Source organism: Bactrocera tryoni, chromosome 4 (assembly GCF_016617805.1).
Source record: "Bactrocera tryoni isolate S06 chromosome 4, CSIRO_BtryS06_freeze2, whole genome shotgun sequence".
NCBI lineage: Eukaryota > Metazoa > Arthropoda > Insecta > Diptera > Tephritidae > Bactrocera > Bactrocera tryoni.
The window spans coordinates 33215395-33226145 of NC_052502.1; the positions used below are offsets into that span (position 1 = coordinate 33215395).

The window sequence follows — 10751 nt, forward strand, 5'->3', positions numbered from 1 at the left end:
AAGTACATAAACAAAATCATTATTAACCCCTTGCCAGGGCACCTTTCCGTTCGATAATTCGTAAAGTTAACAACTTTAAAATGTGAAAAAAATAACAAAAGTAAGGGGTTAAAAGTCGCAAAAGTATGCGCGACTTTGAAAAACAAGCTTTCTCTGTGTTTTGCTTATCGATTGTTTTGATTTTCTTTTCTTTTCATTTCGCTTTTAAGTTTGACGCACCTCTTTATAGGTATGTTGTTTGGCTTATTTTACCGCCAGTTCACCTTCAATTGCTTGATCTATGGTAGGCACTAGCAAAGCCGAGTCTTAAATGTGAATTTCGTATTGTAAACATGCGAAGACATTGATTGCCGCCGGAAATGCTTTGAATACTAAGCGAAGCAGGCAAATCAGCGCATGGTGACCAAATGGCGAAGGTGCGGCGCGGGTGGTTTTGAGTAACACAATTTGAAATAAAAACAAAAAAACTGCGGAAAAAGGGCTCATTGTAAAAATCAATTGTAATCGTTTGTTTTCCTTGCGATTATTGCAGCCGCTGGTGTTTGAGTAAAGCCAAACGAGGCTTTTTGGGGTTGTCGGCATATTTATAGAATTGAATTTAAAAAATTTAAAGCGGTTTGGGAATATTTTATTAAATAAATTTTGTAATGTGATTTTGAATAATAAGAGTGATGTTCGCATATACTCAACATCGCATATACTAAGGTTCTAACGAGCGTATTGTGTGAAGGATTAAAGCCAACAAACTGAATGGACCTTATCAGGGTGGCTTTAGGCCTGGAAAATCAACAACTGACCAGAAATTCACCATGCGCCAAAAATTGGAAAAGACCTGTGAAAAGAGAATTAACACACATCACTTCTTCGTCGATTTTAAAGCCGCTATGGACAGCACGAAAAGAAGCTGCGTTTACGCCGCGATGTCCGCGTTGATTTTCCTCATCATGCCACTTCTTCACTCTATTCGTGAAGAAAATAATTCGAATTACAGATCTGAATGGAAAAGGTACAATCTTCTACAAGATTGTACAACTGTTGGCGGAAGTCGTTACATCGATATCATTAGCCATAACAACCGCGCCGTTAGTTTTGCTTTCTCCAGGTTGAATAAGGAAACAAAGCAAATGGATCTAATAGTGAACGACGGCAAGACGAAATATCTCTTGTCATCAAACAAATAATCGACGCACTCGCGACTTGGCTCACACGTCACTGTTGACGATCACAACTTTGAAGTCGTAGATAATTTCGTCTAGCTTAGAACCAGCATCAACACCAACAACAACGTCAGACTCAAAATCCATAAATCCAACGCAGAATAACTCTTGCCAACAGGTGCTACTTCGGGCTGAGTAGGCAATTGAGAAGTAATGTCCTCTCTCGAACAAAGACCAAATTCTATAAGTCACTCATTATCACCGTCCTGCTATATAGTGCAGAGGCATGGACGGTGACAACATCGGATGTGTCGGTGTTACGAGTTTTCAAGAAAAAGGTTCTGAGGAATATTTATGGTTCTTTTCGCATTGGCAGCCAATGTCTGTATGAAATATATGACGACATTGACATAGTTAAGCGAATTAAGAGACAATGCCTAAGCTCGTTAGGTCGTGTCGCCCAAATGAATGAAAACACTCCAACTCTGAGAGTATTCGACGCAGTACCCATTGGAAAGACCAGGTGGAGAAGGACCTGGCTACACGAAGAACGACTGGAGCGCTGTTGTAAACTCGATAAGCGTAAGCGATATCTACGCCAATGAAGAAGACATAATATAGGAAATCTGAAAAATGCTGAAAATAACAGCAAAATATTTCACAAAGTTTATCAACCACTGGAATTTTATATAACACGATGGAAATCGAGAAGTTGGTAGAAAATGTGAGACAAATAAATCAAAGCGTAAGCAGGAGGCCAATTCAGCTGAAGTTCATCGGAGAGAGGAAGCTAAAACAATTAATTAGAGCTCTCAGCAAGAGGTCCAAAGACATACATATGTATGTGCATTAGGGCGGGTCGATTTTTTCCTATAAAATCATGTATAACGAAAATATTTACGGATCATTCGGAACAACTTTGCTTTAGAGACTACGGGTCTAAAACCGGTTTCGATCCTTCGAATTTTAAGGCGAAGTTTAAAAATCTGAATAGTCGGTTGTATGGAAATTATATTATAGTAGAACATCAAAACACACCTATGTATGTATTAAATTGTATTCGGATATCTCAAAAACTGACGAAAAACTTTTTATGATCCCTAAAAAACATCGCCTTAAAAATTGCTGGCTGGAAACCAGTTTACGACCGAGACTATGGGTCTTAAACTAGGCAAAGTTGTTCAAAATGATCCTTAGAACATTTCCGGCATACGCAATTTTCCGGTTTTTGGCTCCCTGTAAATCAATCCATTCTAATGTACACGTCTACATAGAGATCTCGTAAACATATTCAACAAGAACTCAAAAACTCAAGTTTATAACTAAGTTGCTAAGCGGATTGATCAGAGACTAAAAAAGGTTAACGTTAGGGAAAGATCTTATATTTTTATTTGTTGGTGGTAAATGTCTAAGAGAAGATATGAGTTGAGAAGTACATATCTACAAGGCTGTTGTTTTCACGAATTATTCTCGAACAGTCAGTTCGTGGGGAAAAATTATTTAGTTGTTAAAAAAATCAACCCAATTCTGATTTTTAATGAATCTTCAGAGTCTAATTGGATTTATGCATTACTTTGTGTAATTGGATTTTTATACTCTCGCAACAATGTTGCTAAGGAGAATATTATAGTTTTGTTCACATAACGGTTGTTTGTAAGTCCTAAAACTAAAAGAGTCAGATATAGGGTTATGTATACCAAAGTGATCAGGATGACGAGTAGAGTCGAAATCCGGATGTCTGTCTGTCCGTCCGTCCGTCTGTCCGTCCGTCTGTCCGTCCGTCCGTGCAAGCTGTAACTTGAGTAAAAATTTAGATATCATGATGAAACTTGGTACACGTATTCCTTGGCTCCATAAGAAGGTTAAGTTCGAAGACGGGCAAAATCGGCCAACTGCCACGCCCACAAAATGGCGGAAACCGAAATCCTATAAAGCGTCATAACTAAGCCATAAATAAAGATATCAAAATGAAATTTAGCACAAGGGATCGCATTAGGGAGGGGCATATTTGGACGTAATTTTTTTGGAAAAGTGGGCGTGGCCCCGCCCCCTACTAAGTTTTTTGTACGTATCTCGGAAACTACTATAGCTATGCCAACCAAACTCTACAGAGTCGTTTTCTTTAGGCATTTCCATATACAGTTCAAAAATGGAAGAAATCGGATATTAACCACGCCCACCTCCCATACAAAGGCTATGTTGAAAATCACTAAAAGTGCGTTAACGGACTAACAAAAAACGTCAGAAACACTAAATTTTACGGAAGAAATTGCAGAAGGAAGCTGCACCCAGGCTTTTTTGAAAAATTGAAAATGGGCGTGGCCTCGCCCACTTATGGACCAAAAACCATATCTCAGGAACTACTAGACCGATTTCAATGAAATTCGGTGTATAATATTTTCTTAACACCCTGATGGCATGTACGAAATATAGGTGAAATCGGTTCACAACCACGCCTTCTTCCAACATAACGCTATTTTGAATTCCATCTGATGCCTTCTCTGTATAATATATAGTACATTAGGAACCAATAATGATAGCGGAAAAAAACTTTACAAAAATACGGTATTTGAAAAATATGTAAATGACGTATAATGAAATCTCGATTATCACTTTATCATGCGAGAGTATAAAATGTTCGGTGACACCCGAACTTAGCCCTTCCTTACTTGTTTAATTATTAGCTTTATTATTGCTGAATTTTGAAGTCAATAACTACTCTTGCTACCTCTCTTTCTTGCTTCTTCTATTTGAATGTTGATTGTAGTGCTTGATTCTGTTTCTTAACACCTTTCTTATGATGACTTATAGTTGGCACGCACTTCTTGTTATATTATATTTTCGAATATAAGCGAACCAATGTTCGAAACAGCTGTGCCCCTATTGATTCATGAGAAATTTCAGAATTTTATTAATTTTGGAAACAGAATTAGTTTTAAATAAAACAAAAAAAAATCTATCAAAAATTAAGCTAACAATATTAGAATATACGAGCCTTACAATACCCAGAAAGTCACAGCTACCGACACTCCAACACTGGAACAACCGGAAACTAACACTAAATAACTCATAAGACCTTTCCGTATGACAGGGATGAACGATCACACGCACGCAAGAATTTCGGTTAGAATTGTCAATTGGACCTTAAGAACAACATAGAAACTTAAACAGAAACTCTGGTGGTAGCGGTGTTGGGTAATTAACCGGGAATTTAACCGATAAGTAGTTTGCAAAGTAATTTGTTATTGGTTTCAATTCTTATTTTCACAACTATCCGATTCCACAACGACCCTGAATCACGTAATTTTAGGAAAAGTACGAATGGTGTGTATGCTATAGAGAATACGTTAAAAAAAAATTAGTCTCAGGATTCTGATCCAGCAGGTTTAGAGCTTTCTGAAAGAGTTCTTGGTAGCAATTATGAATGACGGCTTAAATATTACCGTAGCTGAATTATTACAAATTCCTTGGTTAAAAAGATTCCAGATTCATTCTCGGCTTCAGTAAAATGTTGAAGGCCAGAAGAAAGTTACTCAAGAAAGAGGTGACAAGCAAAACAAAGAAAATATCGAGTAATATCGTGCGATCATGGTTTATCTTAAGTCTACATACAATAATAGGAGACAGAATTGAAGCTAATACTGTACTTCAGCCATGAACAGAAATTATTGGTTATTATCGAAACTGAGGCTTTCAAAGTTTATTTATATATTAGATTGTCTTGATGTTTCTCTAATGGGGAATATCTAGATTCTGCTTGAGAGAAATCGCAAAAAATTGTCATCAAAGCCAAGCAGCAATCAAGGTATCGCATATCGGCAAGAAGTGTCTTGGGAGGCAGGGCCAGAACGAAGCAACTTCACTTCTATTATGCCCCAGACCACAAAAGCATTGAGAGTAATGAAATAGTGGACAGGACTGCTAAGAATGGTAGTAGGCTAACATCCGAAAACGTGATCCACTTAAGGAAACCCATGCAGTGTCTATACGACGACCTCGACAGAAGCATGGTAAGAAAATCAAAACCCGATGGAACATTATGGGAATTCTGACTGATCACTGTCAGGTGGCGACACACGTCCGAAGGATGGGGCAGACAGAATCAGAAGGTTTCAGGAAATGTCTACAGCGGGGCACAGGGGAAACAATGGAGCATCTCTTGTGCACTTGTCCTGCATTGGTAAAACTACGCTGTAAGCATCTGGCGTCCACACAGTTTAATACAATGGAGGAGGTATCGACAGTGAGGCCGCAGAGTCTGCTAAAATTCGCGTGAAACGAAGGCATCCTAAAGACTACTCCTCTTGGACCTAGCAACTGAACTCAATCTGGTATCGCAAAGGACAAAAACTGGCCTATGCGTGACTTATTGGTCTACCAGATAAATCTAACCTATTTCGATGGCGTTGGACCATGGAAAAAATGGTGTTAGGTGGATTGATTTGATAGGGCCTTCAAACAGATAATGTCCCACTACAACCTACTATGGTACCGGAGTTTATCTGGCAAAACGCCGTACTTTCGGCGGCCGGAGTTGTTGCGGCATTTTGAAGTGGTCGTCCGGCGGAAGCCAATGCTGATATAAGGAATAATTTAAAAGAAATGTCAGCACTGACGACCGAAATTAACCCCTATACCCGAAGGAATCTTTACAAGTTATTATATATTTGTCATTGCTTCTGAACAATCCCGACTTCTTCTCAATACTGTCGGACCCATGTACTTATTAGAAACAGATTTGAATACCCGAAGTCAACTTATCATTTTTAAAATTAGCAAATAACTTAAGAATTGTGTAATTTAAGAGACAGTTTAAAAATCTTTTAAATAGGCAAAATAAGTAGAAGAATGTTATGCACCAAGAGCAAAGTGCCCCATATCCTGCCATTAGTTTTGTGAATGCCAAACTGCAAATTTTCAACGTCGTTATCGTTCAGCCAAACCGACCAACCGTTCATTTAGGCGATGCGGGTGCCTGGCAATTGCATGTTCATTGCTCATCATTTATTTACAATGCCAAGCAGACGAACTGGAGTAAAATTAAAGCGAAGAAAGTATAAAAAAACACGAAGAAAAGATTACAAGTATAAACTTGAGAACAACGCACGCTTCACGGAAGAACTAAACCACCAAGGCTGATCGAGTATATACTATCCAAATTCTAAATGCAATACAATTGCAATTTATGAAGGTACGGAAATAAAGACGTGCTATGCAGCTGTATATTAAGTATCCATATTGTACTCGACCATTTGATAGCTTGTAATGGGCCATCATGCGATGGGCGCTACCACCAATGAACGATATAAATGCAATATAGACACTTCCTGCAGTTAAAGCGCATCAGCAGCCTTCGCGGTTGAGCAGCAATCGAAGAATACTCTTAATAGAAGTTGCTTGCATGCGCCTTAACTACCAATTGGAGGAATGCAATGTGAAGAGCACAGCTTAAAGAGCAATTTAAAAACAGATAAATATGTAATAAATGCGGCAGTAAATTGTAATAATGCAGCTGCATTTGTAGACACCTATCAGTTACACGAAAATGTAAAAATTTGGTAGAATTTGTCTTAACTTAAAATTATTTTACACTTATGACTAGTGATGCCACAGTGTACGATTAACCAATCATACGGCATTTAGCGTTATTTTTTTTTTATAAACATACATTTATTTCTGTATTAAAACAATTTAGTAATGTAGACTATGTTAATAACTACTTTAATTTCTAACTAACTACTATGCTAAACTACTTAGCTTACCTTGACTCTGCTATGAGTGTAATTCTATTTAGCTTAGTCACAATTTCATGCATTATATGTTAAAGTATTTTGTATTCGCGTATTCTTAACCGCACTAATTACTATTTTACGAGTATACGTATTTCGCGTTTTCACTTTTGTTCACAACTCAAAGTTATCTTCGTAATTGTCTTTGAACAGCAATAGCTGCTCGAGCGCGTCGACATAATCATCCTCCTCCAAGCCAGCTGCTTTATATCGGTGCAGTTTGGCTATTTTCACACGTTTAGCCTCGCGATGCAGCGTTTCTAGCGTATCACCCAACTCGCTAGATGACTGTGCAGCGGCTAGCGTCGGCACAGATACAACTTTCTCTTCTGGTTGCCTCTTTGTGGTTGGTGAGAGAAAACCCAATTTTGTCATTTCTTCGGCAAACATTTCACTTGGAAACGGTATACGCGTTGGCATAGCCATTGACACCGATGCCACATGTGACATACTCGCATGATTGGCACATTGCAAGTACAGTTGGAACATTTCAGAGACGCTATCACATTTATAGGCAGCCATGCGCATTTGTTCTTTAGCCTTTTCCAGAGGCTGTTTTAGGCGATCGCGTGTTATACCGCGTACACACAAAGTTTGTATTACATAATCGGTGCCAATGCTGCAGTTGGGTGTGAGTGATGTGAAAATTGGACCTTCAAATTGATCCAAACAATCAATAAGATCTTGGTTGTGTTGCATAGGAAATGGCAATGCAAAAGCGGCGCCCGCCAATTTGCGGCCGTAATTACTTAAATCACCGCAGAAACCAGCCAGCGAGTAAGCACTAGGTGCATTGCGCAGCCGATAACGCAATGAAATTGTATCCAAGTATGCTGCGAGTACAGCAGACGTCTGATACAAATTATGTGGCTGGTAAGTAAGTGAGCGCAGTTGACGCGCTGCACCTAATTGCCGCCACACACGATCGCTTGTGCTGAGGGGTACAAATAGCGAAGCTTGTTCACTTAACTTGTGGAACGCCAATGCGCTATTAACAACACGTATAGAGTCCGACATGGGTTCATCTGGTAATCAGAAATGTAGAAAGCAAAATAGAATAGTTAAAAATGTAAATTATATATTTTTTAATGCAAATACCTGCATTTTCAAATAGCGTGTTACGTGGTGAATACACTGGTAAAGCAAAATTTGCTTTTCCATATTCGTCATTGAGGTATTCCATGCATGCAGTGGCTAAGCCTGAGTAGCCATTAAAGCAGTCAAATAATGTTTGAAAACCTTGCAGAAAGTCGCACTCTTCGACATATTGTCGTATTTTATCACAGAATTCATCTTCGAATTGCTCAGTTTGCCAAAGTTGTACACCACATGTGTATGTATCGAAAGTTTGCTTCTCAGTACTATGTTTATAATCGTTAACTATATTTACAGTTCGTGGATGATAGCGTGCATAAAGGTAATCCGTCCATGTATCAACATTATCAGCCAAATTATAGTTTTTCTCTTGTATATCGATTACGGGGTCTTCGAGATCTTTTTGGAAATCATGTTTAGTAGCATGTGGTTGCTCTACCACCTCCACATCTGTGGATAGGTTTTGAAACTCCTCTTTAATTTTTTTTACATCCTCAGTCGATTCTATGCTTTCATTTGTACGTTTTATACTATTTCCGTAGAGCTCACCTTCACGCGGAAGATGCTTTAGAGACCCATCTAAATCAACTAGCAATAGACGAGGTGTATATGTTACCTGCCTCTGTAAATTGCCAGAATTATTTGTCATAAAAAATATTTTTATTTCACCTTAACTTACATTTAAATTGACACCTTCTCTGTACAATACGTCATGAGAAATTTCTGAAGGCGCGTCTTCAGGATTGTAACTAAAGCTGGATTCCTGTAGGAAATATAGAAACCGTTATTTTTACGACTAAAACTGTTAATTGCGCCGGTAGTCGCACCTGTATATTCCACCAATGCGCTCCAATATAGTTTGCATAATTGCCGAATTGTAATGTGACAATCTCACGAGTAGAAGACATGTTATATTACGATTTAACTAATTTTTAACTACTATTAACAAATTTACCGATCAAAAACTTCACATATGTCCAATTAACAAAAAATGCGACTCATTGAAACGCGGGATTTTATTTTTGTATTAGTCAGCTGACAACTGAAGTGCTGCCAAACTTACAAAACGCCTCGGAGAAAAAATGGGCTCACCGGGTACATTCAGGTGATAAATATTTGCATTGTAATATATCAACATATATGTAGCACGTATTATGTAACGACGAAAACAATTTATAAGGAAAGTACGAAAACGTAACGTTAGGAATTACTATTAATTATTGTGTATTTTGTAAAATAAGGCAAAAATTAATAATTTTTATAGAATTTCCAAGATAATTTATATTTATTTTGTATTCGTTCCGGTTTCATGATATATTGTGGTATTAAGTCACCCACTTTACGCTCTCAATTTTCCGTAAAACAGTGACACAGCCTTAAACAGTAAAATATATAACAAAAATACATTTATTGAGCAGTTTAAATATTTTATTTAGCTTATATATAACTGTGATTTAGGTTGTTCCACTGTATATCCTTTATTTACCTTTTAAGGAACTGTCATACCATTTAAATATTCAAAAGAGCTGCGAAGAGAAATATATTTTAAAACATAATTAAAAATATATTTTAAAAGATAATTTTAAACTAACCACGTACAGTAACCGTTTGTAGACCAGACCTCCTTTAGCTTTTGATCATAATAATTTAAATTTTGCATATACATAAGTATCCAATACAATAATGTAAATATATCGACATTTTCCCCACTTTTTTGTTCTTTTGCTATATTTATTGTTAAATTAAATATTTACTCTCCGCTGATTATTCGAGCAAATTTGTATAGCTTCTTTGCAAGTTATTTTTTCTCATCATTCAACTTCATAGATAGATAGATATTCCATATTAGGGATATAAATTGTGCATATAACACTTGATAATTCAGTGGGACCACGGAAAAATTAATCACTTGCGCAGCTGGCCAAAGCATGTAATTTCGTGACAAAATCGTAAAGTAATCATTCCTGAAACGGTCCTGGATTTTTGGTATGCTTTCACCGTTGATAAGACCAAAGATGCCTATTAAGCTAGCTATGAATGACGGAGCAAAACATGTTTGATCCAATGCCATTTTCTTTAACGCTCGTTTGAGTGGTGGGGACCCCTTTGGCACTATTTTATCTAATGTTCCATACCATCCTTTTAGTACGGGACCAACGTAGACAACACCCACAGCACCGAATTTCAACATTCGATTTACGTCCAGGTTTTTCAACTCTCGTTTTTCCACAAATGTTTGGCAAATCGCATCACCGGCGGCCATAATTACTCCTACACGGAGGCCTTCGGAAATCAGTGCGCGTATAGAAGTCGGCATAACGAAAAAAATTATATGCTAATAATTCTGAAATTTATAAAATTTGTGATTTGTATGAAGAAAATAAAACTTAAAATTTCGGCCGGCAAAATATTCTATTGGCATTAAAAAAGTAAACAAACACATGTGGCTTTGTTTATAAATGGAAGGGTTGATTGGAAACACTATTTGTGTGGTAGCACAGCTAAAATAATGATCGACTTACACAGAGTGATGCTCCGAGTGACAAGACAACCATTTGTTACTGACGCCACTCGTACTCTCCATTCGTACATTTAATAAAGTATTTCAGATTAATAGAATTGGTTATTTGAACATTTTTACTCTAAATTTTGTCGGATAAATTGCGTTTTGAAAGTATTTTATTTGTCAAAAGTAATTCCAAACATAATA

At 37.3% G+C, this 10751-nt stretch overlaps 2 protein-coding genes across 3 annotated transcripts in view; both read right to left on the minus strand.

Annotated features, from left to right (window-relative positions):
- Positions 1-9067, minus strand: part of LOC120776014 (protein misato) — a 117120-nt gene extending 108053 nt beyond the window's left edge. The window contains exons 1-4 of the mRNA XM_040106459.1: positions 8869-9067; positions 8721-8804; positions 8045-8663; positions 6920-7971 (exon numbers count right to left, since the gene is read on the minus strand). Coding sequence (XP_039962393.1) covers positions 7061-7971; positions 8045-8663; positions 8721-8804; positions 8869-8949 — 1695 coding nt within the window. The 5' untranslated portion in view covers positions 8950-9067 and the 3' untranslated portion in view covers positions 6920-7060. The remainder of the gene's footprint in view (positions 1-6919; positions 7972-8044; positions 8664-8720; positions 8805-8868) is intronic.
- Positions 9068-9307: 240 nt separating this feature from the next.
- On the minus strand, positions 9308-10452 carry LOC120774522 (mpv17-like protein). 2 transcript variants are annotated; one of them, XM_040104219.1, is made up of 2 exons: positions 9641-10452; positions 9308-9567 (listed from the first exon to the last, which is right to left on the minus strand). In XM_040104219.1, exon 1 carries the CDS (start codon positions 10356-10358, stop codon positions 9840-9842), a length of 519 nt encoding a protein of 172 aa, XP_039960153.1. In that variant the 5' UTR covers positions 10359-10452; the 3' UTR covers positions 9308-9567; positions 9641-9839. The 2 variants fall into 2 exon arrangements, with proteins under 2 accessions (XP_039960153.1, XP_039960152.1); XM_040104218.1 differs by having other exon boundaries at positions 9634-10452.
- Positions 10453-10751: the final 299 nt, after the last annotated feature.